General features: G+C 34.4%; 1 protein-coding gene across 1 annotated transcript in view; it reads left to right on the forward strand.

The window, feature by feature from the left end:
* SLC6A15 (solute carrier family 6 member 15) overlaps window positions 1-20,732 on the forward strand; it is a 52,495-nt gene extending 31,763 nt beyond the window's left edge. The window contains exons 6-12 of the mRNA XM_012442095.3: window positions 4,308-4,418; window positions 7,791-8,032; window positions 8,322-8,514; window positions 10,518-10,710; window positions 13,708-13,867; window positions 17,730-17,892; window positions 19,364-20,732. Coding sequence (XP_012297518.1) covers window positions 4,308-4,418; window positions 7,791-8,032; window positions 8,322-8,514; window positions 10,518-10,710; window positions 13,708-13,867; window positions 17,730-17,892; window positions 19,364-19,738 — 1,437 coding nt within the window. The 3' untranslated portion in view covers window positions 19,739-20,732. The remainder of the gene's footprint in view (window positions 1-4,307; window positions 4,419-7,790; window positions 8,033-8,321; window positions 8,515-10,517; window positions 10,711-13,707; window positions 13,868-17,729; window positions 17,893-19,363) is intronic.
* Window positions 20,733-25,146: the final 4,414 nt, after the last annotated feature.

The following is a 25,146-nucleotide window of genomic DNA, read 5'->3' on the forward strand; positions in this document are numbered from 1 at the left end:
CAAGTACAGAATAGAGAAACATCATTTAAAGCTGGTACATGGAAAAACAACTTAGACGATTTCAGCAGCTAAAAGAATGAATCAGCTGGTGATGTGCTCAATCAAAACACACACAATCACACATGCATATGCATATACCCCAAAATGCTCATTGGAAACTGCATGAATTAAAAGAGGTATGATAGGGACACTGTCTTTTGAGCTAGATAGGCACACCTCAGTTAGACCACATCTGCAATACTGGATTTTACTGAATTCCTGTATTTTCCTCTTTAATATGAGAAATTTCAGCTCTGTGATCAAAGTCTTCAAACAGTTAAAAGAAGAATAAGGCTGCTTTGTGTGGCCATAGAAAACAAACCTATGATCAAATATTAGGTATTATGGAGGAGGTTGTGATGGTGGTTAGTCTTCAAAGAAAGAAAGACCTTTCAATAATCAAACTTGATAATAATGAAATCAGTTGCCTCCATGGTAGAGAGCACAGCATCATTGGAGGTGGTCACACAGAAGTGGCATGTGCCCTAGTTATAGCATCTATTAAGGGGATGCCTGCCTCAAAGATAGGGGATAGAAATGAGAAGCTCTAAGTTTTCTTCTAATTCTAAGGTAGTATTTTTTACTCCGATTACTTTGCTATTGTTACTACTACTGTGCTAAGTACTACGCACACATTAGCTTGTTTATTCTTTCTATCAGCTAGATAATTTGCATATTTTATCCCCATTTTACTGCAAAGTTGACAAGCTTAGGAAAAATAAAATAAATTGCCCGGGATTAAACAACCAATACATGACAGACAAAGCTAAAACTAAACTACAAAATTTTCAAAGAGAATATACATTCTGTAGGTATGTTTATAATAAACATTTTAATATGTAAAACAATGATTTGTGTTTTTGATTTTTTAAACAGTTTAGTAAAATGAAAATATTTTATACAACCTTTTGAATATTAAAATAGTCTCTCTTACTAATGTACTTGCTTTGACAGGCATAACAGTTGTCAAGGCCCAGGGGGGTTCTTAAAAATCACTCAAAGGAACATGTTTCATTGTATCATTTTCCAATTTTAAAAATGTATACTTCTTGGACAATGTGTAAGAATCATTCACCCACTTATGATTTTTTGAACAAATATTTATTAAGCACTTACTATGTTCTAGACACTGATGTAGTCTGGAAATACAGCAAACAATGTGCCCGTCCTCATGGAGTTTCCATTCTAGTGGCAGAGGCAGCAACCAATAAACAAATTTATAAAATAACTTCAGGTTACAAGACATAAAGCATGGAAAGGAGAAAGTGGTTGGTATAAATATAGTCAGTAGGTTGAATTTAACCTATTTTAATCATATTATGCAACTGGCCGTTTTGGTCCAATAAGATTGGAGCTATATGACTGAATGTAAATAATTTGTGTTTAAAAATGACACAGATATCTATGTAAAATGCTGATTCCTAAAACACATCTTTTTAAATCATGGAATTTAATAATGAAATACTTTGTTCTTTTACCTGCTCACAGAGGAATAAAATTGATGTGTTGCTTTCTTAATATTACTTAATTGTTTAAAATATTGACTTATTTTTCTCCATATTGTATGACTGAAATGTTCTTGTTCCTTCTTAGGAAACTGCGTTAGAATCTTGTTGAATCCAGATCAGTGTCCTTAAGAATTTAAATGTTTGTTGAATTCATAAATAAAAATTGAAATGTCTGGATATATAATTAGAATATAGTTTTCAAAATACTGCAGAATAAAGATAAGTTTACACTTTTAGGAATTGTGTGCAGGAAGAAAAACTCAAATTCCTATAAATCTTTCAATGAACAATATATTTTAGTATCTACTATTTGTTAGGCATTGATGGATATACAAGGATAAATAGGCCACAGTCTGTCCTCATGGAACCCATAATTTAATGAGTGAATTGTTTACAAGAAGAAAAACTTAAATTCCTTTAAGTCTTATCTTAATGTGCAAAATTTTTAGTATTATATTATTGTACAACAATATTACAACATATTCTAATGATGATTAGAACATACTAAGTGGAATAACAGAAGCACATAGGAAGTGTATGATAGTGGCCGGGCACGGTGGCTCACGCCTGTAATCCCAACACTTTGGGGGCGCCGAGGAGGTGGATTGCCTGAGCTCAGGGGTTTGAGACCAGCCTAGGCAACATTGTGAAACCCAGTCATTACAAAAATACAAAAAATTATCTGGGCATGACAGCAAGTGTCTGTAATTCCAGCTACTCAGGAGGCTGAGGCAGGAGAATTACTTTAACCCGAGAGGCGGAGGTTTCAGTGAGCTGAGATAGTGCCATGGCACTCCAGCCTGGGTGACAGAGAGAGACTCTGGAAAGAAAGGAAGAAAGGAAGGAAGGAAGGAAAGAAGGAAGGAAAGAGAGAGAGGGAGAGAAAGAGTAATCCATCTGAAAGCATTCTGATTTTTGTCAGAGTCAAAACATTTGAGTGAAGGATTAATCAAAGTATTAAATCAGAAATTATTTAAAAATGTTTGTTACAACTAATTAAAATATAATTTGTTTTAAAAATATTGAGTTTTAAAGTATGCTGACATTTTATCCATATTTTTTCCCTTAGGGTGTGCCACGTGTTTAAATAAGATTATTAAGTGGGTAAAACTAGAGAGAAAGTGCCCATTATTGTGTAGCCTTATATTAATGTTGTTTGCAGTTATTATTGGACTTGATATCTCTTTCCTGCCCTGACGCATCATCTGCTATGACACTTTTTTCTCCATTGTTCCTGTTCTCCTTCCATTCCTTCCTTACACAGATACATATTATAGAGCTACTATGCCAGCAACTGTGTTAGGCGTGTGGGACATGGTAGTAAACAGAAAAGATCCTTACGCTCACTAGCTTATATCCTGGTAGAGAGTACAAAAAATAAACACAGAAACACATAAATAAAATTCCAACAGTGCTGAGTGCTCTAAACAACGACAAACCCAAGGTAATATCACTGAGGGTTGGCAGGGGGCAGATGGAAGAGAGAGGATGGTAAAAGGCAATACTTTATTTTGGGTGGTCAGGGAAGACCTCAGTGAGAAGACGAAGATGAGATAAAATAATAATGAGGAACAAGTCATCTGCAAATAAGGAAGGGTGTTTCTGAAGGAAGCTGCAGCCCTGCACCCCAAGACTGGCAGAGCTTGGTAGACACACAGGATAGCAAGGGCCTAAGTGGCAGGCAGGCAGGCACTCTAACGTAAGGCTTTGTAGGCCAGAGGGTGGAATCAGCACTTTACTCCAATGACAGTGGAAATTCCTCAAGTGGTTTAAGCAGAGTATGACATAAACCAAGAGGAAGCCAGAAATTCAGGTAGGGGAATATTATGAATAGTCCAGAACAGCTTCTAGATGTTTGGCTTTACTAACGGGATGGAGGGTGGGGCCATTTTCTGAAATAGAGTTGGGTGCAAACAACATTGAGGGAAATTCAGAAGTTTCTTTCTGGACCTGAAACATTTTAGAGACCTGTTAGGCCTCCAGAGGAAGATGTCAAGGAGGCAGTGAATGTCTGAGTAGCACAGTTCCTTTTCTATTTTAAATATTTGCTAAACCATTTAATGGTGAAAACTGCTGAAGTGGAAAGTAAAATCTTTACGTTTGATTGATTAGGTTCTGGAGGATACAGCATAGGGATGATGCTACGATGAAAGCTTTAAAGAATTGCAATGAAACTTTGGTTAAAAGAAAAAGAAATTGGGAGGCTGAGGCAGCAGAATCACTTGAACCCGGGAGGTGGAGGTTGCAGTGAGCCAAGATAGTGCCATTGAACTCCAGCCTGGGTGACAAGAACAAGACTCCCTCTTAAAAAAAAAAAAAAAAGAAAGACAAAAGAAAGAAAAAGAAAGAAAGAAAGAAGAAAGAGAAAGAGAAGAGAAAGAAAAAGAAATAGGACTTTAATTTGCTACATAGAACCAAAAAGAGTAGGAATTTGTTAGGTAGTTAGTCCTGTTCATTTCTGTCTTAAGTATTGCTTGTTTTACAAACTATAAGGAATCAACATTATTCAAGCTACACCATAGCTTATGGATTTCTTTCACAGGACATAAAGTTTTTAAAATTTTAAATTATATCTTAAATAGGATCTTAAGACTGAATGATGACTCATAAACCATCCGGTTATTAATAGTTTTATTAATCATTCCATGCATGAAACAGTGACTATCAAAGTACAGAACAGAACATATAATATATACAATCTTAGCTATAAAATATATAGTTGTCATTGCATCTCACATTTTTATTTTTCTTTCTTTGCAGATCGTATATTTCAGTTCTCTGTTTCCATATGTGGTACTTATATGCTTCTTAATCAGAGCATTCCTTTTAAATGGTTCAATTGATGGAATTCGCCACATGTTTACCCCTAGGGTATGTACTGTATTTCTATTTAAAGCTTATGATCATGAAAGCATTATGTTTATTGTTAAAATGTTCTAAGTTATATTTAAGGACTAATTGTTCTAATATATTTACATTAAACTTTTAAATTATAGTTGTTAACAAGTATAGAAAAACATAATTATATCCATTTATCTCCATTTTTTAATATTCCATTTTGATTTTACAGTAAGACTGCCAGTAGTTCAACTTCAGAAGTCCCTCTTTTATAATAAATGTATTTCCAATTTTTATACTGATTAAACTTTAGAATTTTTCAGTCTTCTTTTACTCTTTCCCCTCTATTCCAGTGTTTTTTACCTTTTTTGTGTGTCATGGACCCTCTTGAAAAAGTGACAAGAATTTTCTTACCAAAAAAATAATGAACACATTAATTTGTTTAATGGCTCCAGAGGTTGACCAATCATCTAGAATCCATGAACTCAGATTAAGAAATCTAAATTACTCTCGCAGAGAAAAATCAGTGTTTTCTTAGTTAACTTTTTTTGAGGTTTTGTATCTTCTGGAATAATGTTTATAGTGATCAGCTTGTGAAATTATGTAACTTCTATAGATGTTAGGAAAATATGTATATTTTAGGAAAATTCTCTTCAGACTCCATCAAGGGCTTAGAATTTATAATCTGTCATGCAATTTAGTAGAGCTAAACTCAATACTGGGCACATTTAACCTGGTTAATCATAACTGTGGACTTAATCATAACTTTTATATTGATTTAACAGGAAACAAATAAGTTGTTGAGTATATGTGTGTGTGTGTATATATATACATACATATATATACACACACACATGTTATTCACTGAAATGAAGTTGCACCCCACTATTAGTTTGCTAATAGCATCATAGACAGACATAAAGATGAAACTGTCTAAAGATATGATTTCAAAATTAGTTTAGAAATTAAAAGTTATCTGAAGGATGAATGTGCAGCCAGCAATGTGCCGTGACATTTGGGCAGAAGGGATTAGCTTCTCTGGAATTCTTTGTCACTCCTGGCAGCTGCCTTGATACTGCGTAAAAGAAGCTGTGTTCTTTGTGTGTCTGGTTCTGAGTTGGTATTCATTCTGTAGTAGCAAAAATGCTGACTCTGGTGTCTGGTTTTCTCAGCTACTTTAAAAGTCCTGTTTAACATTTAGAGTTCCTGGAACTTCTCTGTGAACAACTGGTTAAGATTTATGAGTTTCAGCCACACTATAATTTAAATATGCTTCAAATGGGCCATACTTAATGACCAAAAAAATTTATATGTCTAAAAAAAGTGTTTTCTGAGTTCAAGACAACCAAATTCTGTGTGAAGTTTTAGAATATCTTCTCCTTCTAAATTGGCAATTGCTTGTGACAAAATTCTAAACATTTGATTTAACTAAATATTTTAGAATTTCAATGCTTTGATATAATAATTATATATAGCCCCAGTACTGAAAACTGCAGCATGAATTAACATTTTTGACCTGGACAAGGGGGTCACTATTGTAGTGTTAATTTTTCTTTGGCTAACTTTTCATTGAGTGTTGATAAGACTCTGTATTACATTTCTGTAGGATGTGATAGTCAATATGAAAAGTAGTTGTAAATTTTTTTAAATTTCCATTGTTTATATAGGTGAGAAAGTATGTAAGCACCTCAAATACTCCTGAAACAGTGAGCGGACATTTAGTTCAGAAATTGGAAGGGAGCCTAGTATGTCTTTAGTAAATATGTGTTTCCTGCCATCTAGTGGATAAAGTAGAGATAGACAGTTGAGATTATTTTAATAGAATACAATGTAGCAATGGTCAATAAACAATATGCATATGTTAATTGCTAATAAATTATGAAGATAATCATGATTATGTTTAAAAAGAATATTTCATAGATTTTAATAACTAAATTTAGTTGAAGTAATACATCCTATTATTTGAGGGAACATGGATTTTGGAATCTACCTGTGTTCTTATTTCATCTCTACCTCAGAGCTGCTGTGTAACCTTAGGCAGGTTACATAACCTTCCTAAGACTCAGTTAATAGTAGCAACAACTTCGTGGGTTGTTGAGCATATTAAATGAGGTAAACCATATAAAATGCTTGTTAACGTATTTGCCGCAATAGCCGATATATGTTATTAGCTACTGAGCATTTTTAGAGTGTGGTAAGCACCATGGCGAGTGGTACACTTCTTATTACTCTGATCTTTCTATTGAAGAAGCAAAAACTCAGAGAGGACACGAGTTCTGGAGAACATGAGTTCTCCAGAGAGTTTCAGGCAGAATCAGAATCTGAAACTCTCTGGAGAACTCATGTTTTTAGCCATGTTTGACATTGCTCTCAATAAAGGCAATTTTACGGTAATGGTAAAAAGAGATATAATGCCAATTTAAACGCTATTATTACTGAAATCAAACTGAACTGTTTATTGAGGTCTGTGCCACACGTGGCTGATCTGAACTGTTTCATTTAAGTTTTTATTATAAACAGTGATAATTATCTAAGACGTAGAGTACAACTATGTGAAATATCTGTTCAATATTCTGAATCTGATATTTCAGAAACATACAATGTATAATGGTCAAATTTGGGTGATTGGGATAGTCATCACCTCAAACAGTAATCATTTCTTTGTGCTGGGAACATTCCACATTCATTTGCTTATAATGACGTAGTTGTTTATAAACTATACACCAAAGAACTCGCATGTGCTCCTTCGTATGTTGATATTTCAGGTTCAGAATATGGGAACTTTGGATCTGAAGAGTATCTTATAGACAATATAAATTAATTTCTTCTATTTTCGAAGAAAAATCTTTTAGTAGACTTTTGAATGAATAAAGAATACATATGTGAATATGCAAAGTACAAATAGTTCAACTCTACCAAGTTTATAATTGTTTTCTGCTTCAACCATTAGATTAACACCAGAAAACACAAAACATGGAGGATAAGTGAACTAATTTACTGACTTTTATTGGTAATTGGCATGTTTTGCTATGGGAAGAAAAAAGACATAATGGGAAATGATTGAAGATAATTAATTTTTCTTCATATTCTCATTGCATATTTACTTTGATAATTAGTCTTAAAATATTTAAAAATCACTATGTAAGTAGAAAATTTCCATGTACTTAAATTCTCCATGTAAAGACCTGATAAACTTTCTTATTCATATTCTTTCTTTCCTAAAAAAAAAATAAATAAATAAGATGTTTATTTAGTCTTAAGATCATATTATTTCCCAGATTTAAATAACCTTTGGGTGCATAAACATCACTGTAATATATTTAAACAGTTGAGCTAATTTCATAAAACTTAATTATTCTGAAATATTATATTGTATCTGATTCTATTATGTTTATTTTTAAACAGCTTGAAATAATGCTGGAGCCCAAGGTCTGGAGAGAAGCTGCTACTCAAGTGTTCTTTGCCTTAGGGCTGGGATTTGGTGGTGTCATTGCCTTTTCAAGCTACAACAAGAGAGATAACAACTGCCACTTTGATGCTGTCCTGGTGTCCTTCATCAATTTTTTCACTTCTGTCCTGGCAACATTGGTGGTGTTTGCAGTTCTGGGCTTCAAAGCGAATGTCATAAATGAGAAATGCATAACACAGTATGGATATTCATTTCCATTTGCTTTATTTCTTATTTTTTATTTTGTTATTTATAATTTTATGTATACATGGTAGTTATACATATTTATGAGATACATATGATAGTTTGACAGAAACATACAATGTAAAATGGTCAAATTTGGGTAATTGGGATAGTCATCACCTCAAACATTAATCATTTCTTTGTGCTGGGAACATTCCACATTCATTAGCTTATAATGGCATAGTTGTTTATAAACTATACACCAAAGAACTCGCATGTGCGCCTTCGTATGTTTTATTTTTCAGAAATTCAGAAATGATCATGAAGTTTTTGAAAATGGGAAACATTAGTGAGGATATTATTCCCCATCATATCAACCTTTCAGCTGTTACCACAGAAGATTATCATTTAGTTTATGACATCATTCAAAAAGTGAAAGAAGAAGAGTTTCCTGCTCTACATCTCAATTCCTGTCAAATTGAAGAAGAGCTAAATAAAGTTAGTGAGCCATGTTTGAGCAATAAAATAATTATCATTCAGTTACAATATGTATTATCCAGCAGACTTCCTTCAGGAAAAGGGCCTTAAAATGCCCGGGAAAGCTCTTAAAGTGCCCAGAGAAGCTCCTGGGCATTTTAAGGCCTTCGGAATTTACAATCTTCATTTTTGACAATATGTTTTCTTAAACGGTAAATTAAATTAAATTAAATCAAAATTGCTTTACTTTAAAAAGTTATTTCATTCATTGAGTCACAATAATTTAAAATATGAATATAATGTGATTTTTCATCATAAAATGATTAGTCTGAAATATTTCTTGCTATAATGTTCAACATAGAATTAGAATAATGGCTCTCATCTACATATACATTACATGATTGTTTTGACGTATGAATAATTTTAAAATAGACATTTTAATAGTTGTGTTCCGCAAGTCATCGTCAAGTTCTTTTTTTTTTTTTTTTTTGAGCTGTAGTCTTGATCTGTCACCCAGGCTGGATGCAGTGGTGCAATCTCATATCACTGCATCCTCCACCTCCCAGGTTCAAGCAATTCTCATGCCTCAGTCTCCTGAGTAGCTAGGATTACAGGCATGCACCACCAGCCAGGCTAATTTTTTTATTTTTAATAGAGATGGGGTTTCACCATGTCGGCCAGGCTGGTCTCAAACTCCTGACCTCTTTATCTGCCCGCCTTGGCCTCCCAAAGTGCTGGGATTACAAGCATGAACCACTGCACCCAGCTGATCAAGTTCCTTTTCTTAACTATGTTGTATTAAATAAGAAATAGATCACCATTAGGAAATGTCCTTATATTGGCTGCCACTGTCTCCCATATGTCAAAACGTAAAACATAATGGACAAATTAGTCATTACATTATGATAGCTAACTATACTTGAAACTAAAGAGTCATGTGTGGATATTATTCATTAAAAATGTAAATCCATCATTAATATAAAAACCTCAAATTCCTTAAGGAAATATTTAAATAATTACTAATGTTACCATTCAAAGGTTTCTTTTTTTTTTTAATTCTCGTCTATTTTTGAGACAATACAATCAACTTGAACTTGAATTTTGGTTATAGATACAGTTACATAGATAAAGTAACTATGTAACTGTACATAGTTACTTTAGAACTCAATATTTGTGGTATTTATAACTGTACATAGTTATTTTAGAGTAACTGTACATAGTTATTTTAGAACTCAATATTTGTGGTATTTATAAAAATAAACTCACATTAATATTTGTAAGGAATTCAATTTCTTTCCACCCAATTGGAATATCTGTCTTTTTATTCATTTTGTTATTAAATTTGACTGGAAGTTCATTGTGTCTTCTGAATTAAAACCAGCATATCAGCCCAACTGTTTTTTTTTTTTTAAATCAGAGAGGTAGGAATAGTAGAAGTAAAAAAGGCAAAGATTTAGGTTTTTTACATTGAAAATTGGCTTTCTATAATCTACTTATTCTGTTCACATCATTTTATTTTTTGTTTGCAGTTTTCTCTTAAATAAAAACAAGTTTATTATTCATAGTATATATATATTTTTTACAGCAATTGAGCTAGTTTGAGGTAAGATAAAACTAAATTTTTAAATCTTTATATATGAGCCAATAGTTGTATATAATTTGTATTTATATATTTATGATAAGTCACTATTCATATTCATAAGCTTTAACAAAACCAAAAATATTATGTATTATTTAATATAATTTTTCATTTTTGTAGCCTTGTGAAATATTTAGTATATACAACGTAATCGTGCACTCTAGTAATTGTAAACAGAGTTTCATTATTTGGATCTGCTTGATCTAATTAAGTCCAGGTTCTGTGAATAATAACATGATTTATCAGGTTAAGAGCTGATATGAGCCTGTCTATTTCCAGCAGTCCTGGCCATTATTCAGAGATTTTCCTCCTCATTGTACCTGATATATAGAACCATTGTTTAATTGTTATTCTGTACTAACGTTCTATTTTGTGTATTTTGCAGGCTGTTCAAGGAACTGGTTTAGCTTTTATTGCCTTTACAGAAGCGATGACACATTTCCCTGCATCTCCCTTCTGGTCAGTGATGTTTTTCCTCATGCTGGTAAATCTAGGCCTTGGCAGCATGTTTGGAACTATTGAAGGGATTGTCACACCCATTGTGGACACTTTCAAAGTGAGAAAAGAAATTCTTACTGGTGAGTTTTTTTGTATTTGACTTTTCATTGAACAAATCCAGGCCAGGCCATTTTATTCTTGGTGAAAGTTAGAGATAAAAGCTGGAAAGTCTTATATTTTGAGTTTTATTAATGTCTATTATTATTATTTATTTATCATTGTGTACTTTGTATAAATTTATTTTATTATATTTTAATTATATAAATTTTATTGTATATATATTCTATAATATGATTTTTAAATATAAATTATATTTTATCATTTATTAATAATTATTATTATAATTTATTAATGGTAATGTCATTATCATGAATTACTGAAACTAAACTCATGGAGTGTTTGTGTATAATTTTGTATACAAGTCAAATAATCATAATTAGAGCAGTTCAGGTGCAATATTCCTATCCAAAAAGTGCATAGCTGAAAATGATAAACCTAAATCCAGTTCTCGTATACAGCAGCAATAGTGATTTACTAGTAGTTAATGTCTCCAGGTAGAGAACAAAATAAAACGGTTTATCAATATGGATAGTAGTTAATATGTCCAACTTACAATTATTAAAGTACCAGTTTAATGCATCATACTCCCATTTAAGGGATTTAAAGGATATAAAAGAAATTATAAGAAATATACAAATATATAAAAAAATCTTCTCCAAAAAAAACCACTAAAATTAAAATCAGATTGCATTGATAAGACTTAAAGCATGTAAAATACTGATAGAGAGTATAATGGATTTTACATGTAAGAATTCAGAAGAGTCTAAGTCATCTAAATATATGATGAAACTGTCAGAGAAGGAGACGGAAGCTGAATTGGAAAGAGGAAGGATCTTCTCAAGGGTCATAGAATGACTTTAGTAAACATACATAAATGGAGATAAAGGCAACAGTAAGAAAGCTAACCAGACAAGAGTACAGACACAATACTGGTAAGTGATGTAAAATAAGACTGGATAAAAATTCTGCAGATGACCTTGAGTGTTGGGCAGTGGTGTGCAAATCCCCAAGGCTCTTTTTTAGCCATAAAAAATTTACTGGCAATTTATGTGTAAATAACCCTGAAATATATACCTTTATTGCTTGCTGCTCTGATAAGTATGTCTGTATGTGTTTGTACATGTGCATGTATGTGTGTGTATAAAATAATTCGATTTCAGCAGTTGTTAATATTGGTAGCTATATATCCACAATTCAGCTGAGCAAAAGTGAGAAACTGCTTTATATTATTCAAGAAAGTGATTTCTACTTCTTAATAGGAAAATTGAAAATCCATGTCCTGCCTGACATTCAGGCTAAAGTCATTTTTGTATTCATGTCATTGCTTGCCATATCCAAACTGTTCCCTCCTATAGTAAAGGGCTTACAGGTTAAGAAAAAAGTAACAGTGTAAAGGGAAAATCACATAAAGTAGTATTTTCTAACTCCTTCTAGAAGACTTACTTGGAAAGAGCAGAGGGGAATTCACCCTCTTTCCCACTTCTTGAGTTTTAGAATCATACTGATACTTCAAATAGTAGTCATATTTGACCGCAGTGAAATATTACCTCATTTTCTTTGGTAGGCATGCTTTCTTCTCTTTTAGTGCAGTAAAATTTAGGCAAATGAATTACTCATTATCTTTTTCCCTCACATCTCCAGCAAAACTCTTACTGTCTGTACCACTTATAATGCACTTTTTAATATTTGCCTCATACTGTGGTGTAATTAGGAGATAATGAAAGTGACAGAGGCTGTTGAGGCAGACAGACTTAGGTGCAAATACAAACTGGGCTACTTCCAGCCTGAGACTTTAAACATGTTACTTAATGTTCTTCAGGGTCATTTCTCTCATCTGTAAACAAAGCAATACATTGTTCAACTGGGATGTTATAAAAATTAAGTGAGATAATGCAATCTTATTTTATACTGTGGTAAGCATTTAAATTTAATATGCAGTGGAATCCAAGTAAATGTTGCTTTTTAATTCTACATTATATGTTCACATATTATATTCATTTCTGTATGATGTAACTCACAGCACTAGGATAGTACTTAAGAGATGGAGATAATTTCTTCATGTAACACATGCTTGCTGAAATTGTTAGGGAACACTACACTCATATGATTGAATACATGGATGTCTTTTTTCCTTAGCTGCCATTACTATTCTACTTCTTTCAAGTTTACTCACCTCTGCCGAAGTGTGGTTGAGAAATGGAATGTAATCATCTATTAATTTTGAGGGCTTCTCTGCTAATAAGCACAAAAGAATAAAGAGTCTAACAAAAATATGGGAATATCATATGTGTTTCAGAAACACGGATAAGGAGTAGCTGGTCAGAAATCTATTCATCTGTTTCTTGGATATTACTGGGGAAAGTTTTTTTGATAATTTTTTTTAGATGTTATTTGAATGATCAGATTGCTCAACTCCATTATAATTTGTTTCCAAACTAACCTGTTCAGTCAAAGATAAAGATATAAATGTGGATTGATGCTGAGGTTAAGTCTGGTCAGATTTTTTCCAGTTATGCTTTAAAAGTAACTTATTTCAATCAAATAGATAATATATATGTTTCATAATCTTATAAACCTCATTAATCTCATTATTAATTAAAAAATTTTGTATCTATTTCAACACTATGTAACATTATTAAAGGAAGAAATGACCTATGAATATTTGCTGCCTGAAGAAGTCACTTTGCTATTAATTACAGAAATAGAGTATGGAAATTTATACTTTTAAAATTTTCTCTAAATTTTATCTCATTTATTATTGTACTTATAAATGAGTTTTCACAGACTTAGGGAAATAAATTGCTGTGTTAGAATAAATTTGTATGACTGTTGTGGCCACACCCAGGTAACCTAATTCCTAATACGTTGTATGCCATGTATCAGGAAAGGTATTACCTGTTTATACAACGGTCATGTTATAAAAGTTTTAAAAGTTTGAATATAATAATTTATAATAATGTTTAAAGAACTTGGCTCTGAATAGAATCTCATTTTTTCACTTTGTTTCTTTTGTCTAGTCATCTGTTGTCTTCTGGCATTTTGTATTGGCCTGATATTTGTGCAACGCTCTGGAAATTACTTCGTTACAATGTTTGATGATTATTCTGCTACATTGCCTCTGCTAATTGTAGTAATTTTGGAGAATATTGCTGTATGCTTTGTTTATGGCATAGATAAGTAAGTATATTTGCTTTTATGTATTCACTTTTATCTCTATTTTGGAAACATCAATTATTTTTTTTTTCATTTAGAAGAAGAAAGAAATGAATAGAGGGAACAATTCTTTTTAAAATCAAATATTTTACAGGCTCTTATTGATTCAAAAGTTTTGGTAAAGTAGATCCTCCTATTGGGTAAGTAGAATCGTATAGGTTGTAATAGTGTGTAGAATTTCAGAGCTTTGATTTAGTCCTTATTATCAAACAGTAATTCTCAGGATCTAGTAAGTATTGACAGTGTTCAAAGAACCTTATGTTCTTTTGAGTTGTTATCTGCATTTCACAGATAAGGAAGATCAAGCTTAGAGAGACACCCTGTGAACTTGCCCATCACCCACCTGGACAGCAGCAGACCTGGGACTCATAGCCATTTCTACTTAACTCTAAAGCTTATCTCCTAATTATTTTGCTAAATTGTTTTATGAGAGGAGTGCATGTGTCACAATGCTTTATATAGCAGGACAATATTGGGTAATGATATTTTCCCGGCTCTGAGATGTATATGTCATTTGTTGCACACAAACATTATATTTATGTGGAGTCATTACTTAAATTCACTATATGCATTAACAGTGAACAAATTCACTATTTATTCATAAATTCATATCAAATATATATAGTTTTCAAATGAATCAGGTACATTGTTCAAACCTTTGAATTATTTGATATGACATGAAGCATCAAAGTAATCTCAAGGGAAAAGACCTTTGGAGGATTTGTTCAATACTTTTTTTTTTTTTTTGAGACGGAGTTTCGCTCTTGTTACCCAGGCTGGAGTGCAATGGCGCGATCTTGGCTCACCGCAACCTCTGCCTCCTGTGTTCAGGCAATTCTCCTGCCTCAGCCTCTTGAGTAGCTGGGATTACAGGCACGCGCCACCATGCCCAGCTAATTTTTTGTATCTTTAGTAGAGACGGGGTTTCACCATGTTGACCAGGATGGTCTTGATCTCTTGACCTCGTGATCCACCCACCTCGGCCTCCCAAAGTGCTGGGATTACAGGCGTGGGCCACCACGCCCGGCCTGTTCAATACTTTTTATAGTTACTGTCTCTAATCACATATATGGACTCAGAGGTAATAAGATCACCAAGCTTATTACAGCTCTATGTAAAGTAGTAACGAAAGCATCTTAAGTGAATACCAGAGTCCTTTTAAGAAACATAAAGAATATTATTGGTATTGAATGAGCAGTGTAACAAAGCTTAGAGATGGTTTTTTATGATTGCCAAAAGCTCCAGGCCAGGAAGGGTAGGAGAACTTACATTTAATAATCATGTACTATATCATAATAGTAGTAATAGCTTTTACCATGTAATCTAGGAATCATGCTATTTGTTATTACCCAAAGGAGTTGAAAACTTATGCCCACTTAAAATTCTGCATGTGGGTATTTAAACTTGGAAGCAACCAAGATATCCTTTAGTGGGTAAATGGATAAATAAACTGTGATACATCCAGACAATGAAATATTATTCAGCATTAAAAACAAATAATCTATCAATCTATGAAAAGACACAGAAGAAATTTGAATGCAGATTACTTAGTGAAAGGATCCACTTATGAAAAGGCTAAATACTATATGAGTCCCCTATTTATAATATGGAAAAGATAAAACTTTGGAGGCAGTAAAATGATCAGCAGTTGAAAGGGTTGGGCCAGATTGAGGGATGTATAGGCAGAGCGCAAAATTTTTAGGGCAGTGAAGCTACCCTGTATGATACTGTAATGGTGGACACATATCATTATACATTTGTCCAAACCCAGAGAAAGTACAACACAAACAGTGAATTCTAATGTAAACTGTGGGCTCTAGGTAATAATTCTGTGATAACTTAGGTTCGTCAGTTGTAACTAATGTTCCACTCTCATGGGGGATACTGATAATAGAGAAGGTTATGCATGTATATTGGTTGGAGCTGTATGGGAAATCTCTATACTTTCAGCTCAATTTTGCTGTGAACATAAAAACTGCTCTTAAAAAATAAACTCTATAATAAAAAATACTCTGTGTTAACTAGTATGACCCATATCTTACTGCCCCTTCTTTTCCAGGAGGATATAATATGTTAGCCAGATTTCATTTCAAGGCCAGATTTCTCTAAACTTTACTAGGCTACTCAACACTCCTAACCTGTACCATGATGGAATTTGATATTGTTATTGGATGGATCTGTGAATACATTTGTAATTTAGATTTCCTTTTAGACAGTTCATTATTTATGATAGACTTACTAAAGAATCTCCATTTTTAATAGCTAGTGTTCCTGAATAACACTATTTATAACAACAGAAGAAAAAATACTCCTACTAATAGATGCATCTATTGATTTTGTACCATATGTGAGATAATATGCTATGCATTCATTGTTTATGGTTCTAACAATAAGCTTCAAAGGTGGGTATTATATTATCTTTTTGCAAAATGCCAAAAATGAAGCTTAGAGAGATTAAAATATACATCAAAAGAACACAGAACTGTGATTTGAAATGAGGTCTCTTGTTCTTCAAATTTGTATTTTGTCTAAAGGGCAGGTATAGAATTCTTACACTGAAGATGTCCTTTAAGATTCTGGAGCAACTTGGAAGAAATACAAAAGGGAGGAGAAACATAGAGATTAAGACTGGGCTGGGCTGGGTGCCTCATGCCTGTAATTCCAACACTTTGGGAGGCTGAGGTGGGCGGATCACTTGAGGTCAGGAGTTCAAGACCAGCCTGACCAACATGGTGAAACGCCATCTTTACTTAAAAATACAAAAATTAGCCAGGGGTGGTGGTGGCGCCCGTAATCCCAGCTACTCAGGAGGCTGAGGCAGGAGAATTGCTTGAACCTGGGAAGCCAAGGTTGCAGTGAGTTGAGACTGTGCCCACTGTATTCCAGCCTGGGAAACAGGTGAGACTGTCTCAAAAAAGAAAGAAAGAAGAAAGAAAAGAAAAGAAAGAAACAAAAAGAAAAGAAAGAAAAGAAAAAATGAAAAAGAAAGAGGGAGGGAGAGAGGGAAGGAGGGAGGAGGAAGGAAGGAAGGAAAGGAAGAGAAAAATAAGAAAGGAAAGGACTCAAGAGACAGAACAATTAGGTACTATATGTAGACCTTTTAAAAAATTCAGACTAAAAAGAAGTAAGAGTTCAGTAAATACAAACATCAGTTAGGTATGTTTGCTGATATTAAGGAATTATAACTATGCTTTTAATACTGTGATATTAATAAATTATTACTTTTGCTAATTATTACTGAAAGTAATAGTAAAATTATTAGAAGTAATAATTAGTAAAACTATTATTTACTGAAAAATAATTATTACTGAAAGTAATAATCCTTTAATAGCATAGTATTAATAGCATAATGATGATTCCTTAATATATAGTTACTTCATATTCCTTAATAAGGAATAATTACTAAAATTAATAATTTCTAAATAATTCCATTTAGTAATTATTACCTGTGTTACAAAAAAAAGAGACAAGAAATTTTTAATGTACTGAAAATATTGTGTTTATAGAATAGAAAGTTACCAGTAGGAGGATAATTCAATAATTAGCTTAAGAGAGTTTTCACTAAATAAAAATTATAGTATTTTATGATTCTTCCAAATTTCTCCAGAATCTTAAAAGACATCTTCAATGTAAGAATTAACTGGCTTCATTTTACTTTATAAATTTTCTTAATTTATAAGTCATCTTTCGATAGAAACATTGATACAGTATAAAATGTCATAGGGTATCCATGGCTAAGTCTTTGTCAGACCATTAATACAATGCACATTTTTAAGGTTTAGCAATATTATATTAAGGAATAATTAAATACTTTCTTTTTATTTAGGTTTATGGAAGACCTAAAAGATATGCTGGGCTTTGCTCCCAGCAGATATTACTACTATATGTGGAAATATATTTCTCCTCTAATGCTATTATCACTGCTAATAGCTAGTATCGTGAATATGGGATTAAGTCCTCCTGGCTATAACGCATGGATTGAAAATAAGGTAAATACAAAATAATGAAATTAAATTTTAAAAAGGTACATAAAAAGCTTTTTTAGAGGGCTTTTTCTTTTGTCTCCCTCACAATATTTTTTTGCTGTTTAATGAATGGCGTAGCTTTTATGCAAGTATATGAGATTTACGTTTGTGCCCTGCCCTAAACATATATGATTGTTTAAATACATTGTGGATGTTTTTAACACATGTGAAACACTGACTTTGTCCTTATTAAAGAAGATATATCCATCTTAACATTGATTAACCAATAATTATTGGGCCTTTGACTCTAGAAAACATATTAATCAAAACTCCAGAAATGTTTTAATAAGTTGTATCCCAGGCCAGGTGCAGTGGTTCATATCTATAATCCCAACACTTTGAGAGGTCAAGGCAGAAGGATCACTCAAGGCCAGCAGCTTGAGAACAGCCTGTGCAACATAGAAAGTCCCTGTCTCCACAAAAAGTAAAAAAAATTAGCTGGGCATGGTAGTACATGCCTATAGTCCTAGCTACTCAGTAGGCTCAGGCTGAAGGATAGCTTGAGCCCAGGAGTTGAAGGATACAGTGAGCTATGATCACCACTGCACTCCAGCCTGTGTGACAAAGCAAGATTCTATCTATAAACAAAACAAAACAAAAACAAACCATACACACAAACAACAAAAACCAAAATAAATTGTATCTCAGATACTATATAACAATGAAAGTATATATTATCAAAATATACAATTTAAAATAAGTAAATTGTATTCCAGCCTGGAATGCAATTTACTTATTTTAAAAGTTCTGTTATAACTTTTACATTATTATCAATAACTATTTTAATTTATATTCTCAATCTGAATTATAATGTAATCATGAGGTATATGTCAGCTGTAAAATCGAAGTGCTTATTTTAAGAGAAACCTCTGACCTTTGACTATCCTATGGTTAATAATCCTAGACTAAGGCATAAACGCATGTGTTCTCTCACCAAAACCATTGGGACCAGATGTGCTTCAATGTTTGGTTTTCAGATTTTAGAAAGATATATGACACATGTAAGAGGTATCTATTGCATAGTAACAAACTACCCTAAAACTTAATGGCTAAAAGCAACATTGATGTATTATTTTGTACAGTTCTGTGGCTGTGCTGACCAGTTCTTTTCTTGCCTGGGCTAACTTAAGCAGTTGCATTCAGCTTGGAGGATGAATGGTACAGTCTCTTGGCTTTCTCTTTACGTGGTAGTTCATTTATAACTTTTTCAAGCAGTATGAAATCAGGGCAACATTCTAAGAAACAGAAGCAGAAATTGGAAGGCTTCTAAGGTCTAGTCTTGGAAGTTGCTATCACTTCCACTGCATCCTATTGGTCAAAGCAAGTCACAAAGCCAGCCCAGATTCTCTGCTTACAAACCTGAAGCCAGTACAATATTTTATGTATGTGCAAGGAAAGATAGATTATTAATAATTATTATTTTCTACTTTAACAGGCATCTGAAGAATTTCTGAGCTATCCAGCATGGGGAATGGCTGTTTGTATCTCTCTGGTTGTCCTTGCAATACTCCCCGTCCCTGTAGTCTTCATTATTCGTCGCTTCAACTTTATAGATGATAGTTCCGGTAATTTAGCATCTGTGACCTATAAGAGAGGAAGAGTCCTGAAAGAGCCTGTAAATTTAGAGGGAGATGATACAAGCCTCATTCACGGAAAAACATCAACTGATGTGCCATCTCCAAATTTTGGTAAAAATATTTATCGAAAACAGAGTGGATCCCCAACTCTGGATACTGCTCCCAATGGACGATATGGAATAGGGTACCTGATGGCAGATATTATGCCAGATATGCCAGAATCTGATTTGTAGCTGGGGGAAAAGTCAGCGGGTTTTATTTGGTTCATTTTTACCAATGAACATTGGCTCTACTAAGAGAAGCATTAGGCTTCACTTCTCAGAGAGCGCTCTCAGGTGTTCCGTGGCTGTGATCTTCAATCCTTATATGTCAGTTCAACTCGAGCATTCCTTTGGATTCTTTGGTTTACATTTGTGCAGAAAGGATTTCAGACAAATCTTAGGATGGCTGAGGTCTATGTTTGCCAGGATTTTTCTTAAAGTACCTTTGGTGTATTTTCAAGTATTTCTATCTCTTAAAAATAATAATAAAAATAAAAACTGATGTTACCTCAGTTTCTAATAATTTCTGGGTTTAGTAGTGTTGGCAATTAAAAATGGTATACCTTAAAATTTATAAGTTTGCCTTCAGGGTAACTTCCAGTATTACAATGAGCAGTTCTGTAAGTGGGTGCCTCTCAGCACATTTCCATGAATATATTATGTAGATAGGCTGTACTGATTCTGGTAGCATTGATACCTTCTTAGGCAATTAGTTGAAGAAAACTGCAAAGTATTTTCTTATGTAATAACTGTATAGAGCAATAGCATCAAAGCATAAGAAGGCACTAATGCTGGGATGAAAGATGAGATTCAGAGGTGACTGAGGATCATGTGAGTGATGGCTGTATATTTTGTGTAAAATATATGTGTGAAAATGAACTAAGAGTGAGTTACTCAGCACTCTCAAGAATTATGCAGATTCTGCATTTTTCTTATGCCGTGTGCCTAAAAACCTACTTGATATTTATTGTAGTTTCAAGATTATTCATAGTATATTTATATAATATACTTGCAATGCATATAAGTACTTAAAGTACTGATTTGGAAACTTGAAGCAAGATGGCATTTTAATTCATATATTTCTGTTTTGCTTCTGTTTTATGCAGATATAAATCATTTTTTAAGTGATTGTTAAAATTGTAATGCATTACATTTTAATCTACAAATAAACAAAGTTTAAAAATGATGTTTTTCACATTGATTTCCTTTGTATCACCTGGACTGGATTGTCTTTCATTTCAGTCAGCACTTAGGTATTTCATAATAACTAAACATCGCATTCCAATTGGGATTAATTACATTAATTTAATAGCGTTACCACCACTTCAGAGACAAAGGAAAAATAGAGTATTATGGTTGAATGGTTTTCTTATGTAGTCTCATGGTTCTTGAAAAAGTACTTATAGCCTCCCAAGAAATCATGTGTACAATTGACTGCTTGCTGGGTCAACATTGTCTGTAAAGTATAAAGAGCTATGATTTGTAAATAAAATTGTTGTATACATGATATTGGATAGATCAGAGAAACCTCATTGAGTACCATCCAGTTAAAAATCTTTCATTTATAACTATCCTGCCACCAGATCAGTTACACTTTTAAAACAAAGATGGATATAGCAGCAAAATAAGTGTGGTAATACACATGCCATATCCATTGACTTATTTCAGCCAGTATTCTTGCTCTGCTATAGATAGATGTCAATCAACTATAACACAACATTTAAAATATTAATTCCACTGGTGAATAAATTTTTAGTTTTTAAAAGTATATTCATGAATATTATGTTTTATATCACTTTAATAATGCTTAATATTTTATAAATAGACAATATATGCACATTATGCAAAATTACAAAATTCTGACAATTCAGTGTGAAGTAAGTTCTCTTCCAACATTTCTCCTGGCCAGCCACTGTCCATCCTTAAAGGCAATCACCACTGCCAGTTTCTTCTGTATCCTTCTGGAAATACAGTATGTTGCATAAATGACAGCATTCTATTGTCTCTCTTCTGTATCTTACTTATTTCAAGAAATAATTTATTTTGGGCAGCATTTTATGTATGAACACTCACAGATGTGCTTCATTATTTCAGAGGTTGAATTAATAAACATTCTGTTTATTTTTGTGTTGAGGCAATATTTTTGTAAGGTGCCCTAATCTTAAAAAGTTGTAGCAAATACTTAACCTGCCAGACTTTAACCATAACACAATAATGCATTGCCAAATAGCACCATTCGTCTCCTCTCCCTCACCTGCCATGGTGGCTCTTTAAAAAAAGTATATATCTAAGGCGTACTATAGTTAAGGTGTACAATATGCTGTTTTAATATACATAGACATAGTTAAGCACATTGACTTACCATAACCTCCCATAGTTACCTTTTTTCTGGTGGCAAGTGCACCTAAAGTCTACTATTCTAGCAAATTTTTCGGTATTCAATACAATATTATTAACTATTATCCTCATGTTTTACATGAGACCTCTAGAGTTATTCATCCTATGCAACTTTAAACCTTTTGACCTACTTCTCCCCATTTTCACATCCTTCCCGCTCCTGGTAATCCACTGCTCTACTCTCTATTTATATATATTTGACTTTTTTTTTTTTTTAGATTCTGCATATAAGTGAGGCCATGATCTATTTGTCTTTCTGTGTCTGGCTTATTTCACTTAACATAATGTCCTCCAAGTTTATGCATGCTTTCACAAATGGTATAATATTCCCTTGTGTATATATGCCATCATTTCTTTCATCATTCATCTGTTGATGAACACTTAGATTGTTTCCATATCTTGGCTAGTATGAATAGTGCTGGATGACTGTGGGAGCACAGATATTTCTATGAGGTGCTGATTTCATTTCCTTTTGATATAATCTACAGTTTGAGTACCTGCTTTGCACTAGGAATTGCTTCTCCATCCTTCTGTTCACTGAGTAATATAACAATGTAGGAATCTTATTTTTGAGTTGAAATAGAGTTTAAATCCCTTATTATGGTTTCACTTGGCAGATAAGGAAATCTGGCTAAAGAAGTTAAAGAAAAATGAACAAAGTTCTCTTCTTTTTGCTTCTTTCATGCAGTCAGTTCTTAACTGTACACTTATTTATTGATTTATCCACTCAGGGTGTAGTAACTAAAATTCTAACTTAGTACTTTATGCAAGAAACCAGTATACTTAGAGTATAAATGCTATTCATCTTTTTTTCCATTTTCTCTTCTTTGCCAGTGAGATCCGTGACTTGCCTTTTCTCAGGCAATGCAAGATTTAATCAACAAATGGTAGTTTGAAATAGACTTCTCTATACTCTAAAATTTGAGGTTTTCAAATTTGTATTACTTTCTGCTACTTCAATATACTCTGGCCTAAAGTTGCACCTCTATGTGATGTAGCCAAGATTTGTCTATCTTCAAACAGAATGGAGACTAGGGTGTGTGACAGGAGGGTTAATATAGTGTTCTGGAGTAGAATAAAGGGATGAGGGTGTGGAGCAAGATGGTGGATTGGAAGCCTACACCTTTTGTCTTCCCTGCAGGAACGCCAAATTTTAACAACTGTCTATACACAGCAAAGTACAAACAGAAGAACAAAAAAAGCAAGTGAACATTCACAGTACCTGGTTTTAACTTTGTATTCCTGAAAGAGGCATTGAAGAGGCTAGGGCACAGTCTTGAATTGCTGAGCCACCCCTTTCCCATTCCCTAACAGAGGCCCTGCTGTGCAGTCTGTGCACTTGGAGAAGGGAAAGCACAGTGACTAGGGGACTTTTACATTTAACTCAGTGCTGCCCTGCCACAGTGGAGAGCAAAGCTGAGCTGGGCTGCGCTCAGTCAGCACCTGTGCACAAGGGAGCATTTGGACCAGGCATAGCCAGAAAGAAATTGCCCATCCCAGCAGTCAAAACTTGGGTTTCTCAAAAAGCCTCACCAACATGGGCCAAAGGGCTCTGGAGCCCTAGGTAAATGTGAAAGGCAGTCTAGGACACAAGGACTGCAATTCCTAGGTAAATCCTAGTGCTAGGCTGGGACTAGGGTGGACTAGGGTGATACATGACCTAGGAAGACACCAGCCTTGGTGGTTAAGGGAGTGGTGCTTGTGTCATCACTCCCCCAACCCCAGGCAGTGTTGCTCGCAGCAACAAAAATGACCCCTTCCTTTTGCTTGAGGAGAGATTAAACAGTAAGGAGGACTTTATCGTGCATCTTGGATATCAGCTCAGCCATGGCAGGATAGGGCACAGGACAGAGTTGTGAGGCCCCCATTCCAGACCCTAGCTCCTGGATGACATTTCTAGACACATCCTAGGCCAAAAGGGATCCTTCTGCCCTGAAGGAAAAGACCCAGTTTTGGCAGGACTTATCACCTGCTGACTAAAGGGCTCTTGTGCCAGCTGGCCACAGTGGCTCACACCTGTAATCCCAACACTTTGGGAGGCCAAGATGGGCAGATGACAAGGTCAAGAGATCGAGACCATCATGACCAACATGGTGAAACCCCAACTCTACCGAAAGTACAAAAATTAGCTGGGAGTGGTGGTGCATGCCTGTAGTCCCAGCTACTTGGGAGCCTGAGGCAGGAGAATTGCTTGAACCTGGGAGGTGGAGGTCGTAGTGAGCCAAGATCATGCCACTGCACTTTAGCCTGGTGACAGAGCGAGACTCCGTTTCAAAAAAAATAAAATTTTTTTTAAAAAGCCCTTGTGCCCTGAATAACCAGTAGTGATACCCAGGTAGTATGCCATAGGCCTTGGGCTCTGAGATATACTGGCTTCAGGTGTGATCCAGGACACTCCTGGCTCTAGTGACAATGGTGAAAGATTCCTTCTGTTTAAGAAAATCAGAGAGAAAATAAAGAGAACTTTTTCTTGCACCTTAGATACCAGCTCAGCCACAATGGGCTAGGGCAACAAGCAGGATCTTGGGGCTCTTGCACAGCCTTCCTGGATCAGCTCTTGACCAGAGGGGAGCCCACTGCCCTGAAGGGTGAGTCTCAGTCCTGGCAGCATCCACCACAATCTAAGTGAAGGGTCTTTGGTCTTTAAGTGAACAGTGGCTCACTTAAAGGTTTCAGTGAACAGCAGTCTGGTGGAGCACCTACGGGCTGGTGGTGGTAGTGGCCATAAAGAGAGGCTCCTCTGACTGAGGAAAGAGGAAGGAGTAGTGGAAAGGGTTTTGTCTTATGGTTTGAGTGCCAGCTTTGCTACAGAAGAATAGAACATCAGGTAAATTTTTAAGATTTTTGACTCCAATTTCTCTCTCTCAGACAGCATCTCTTGGCCTGTCTGGTACCTGGGAGAACCCACCACTGGAAGGGAAGGACCTGAACCTGACTGGCTTTGCTACTTACCTATTGCAGAGCTGTAGGGCCTTGAGTGAACACAGGTGTTAGCCAGGTAGTGGTTACAGAGGGCTTTGGGTGAGACCCAGTGCTGATGCTGGCTTCAGGTCAAACTCAGCATGGTTCCAGTGGTGGTGACCACAGGGGTGCTTGCAATGCCATACTCCCAGTTACAGGTGGCTTAGTACAAAGACAGACTCCATTTATTTGAGAAAAATTAAGGGAAGAGAACAAGTGTCTCTTCCTGGTAATCCAGAGAA

The sequence above is a fragment of the Aotus nancymaae genome, unplaced genomic scaffold (genome assembly GCF_030222135.1).
Source record: "Aotus nancymaae isolate 86718 unplaced genomic scaffold, 86718_ANA_hifiasm-v0.15.2.pri h1tg000016l, whole genome shotgun sequence".
NCBI classification, from domain to species: domain Eukaryota; kingdom Metazoa; phylum Chordata; class Mammalia; order Primates; family Aotidae; genus Aotus; species Aotus nancymaae.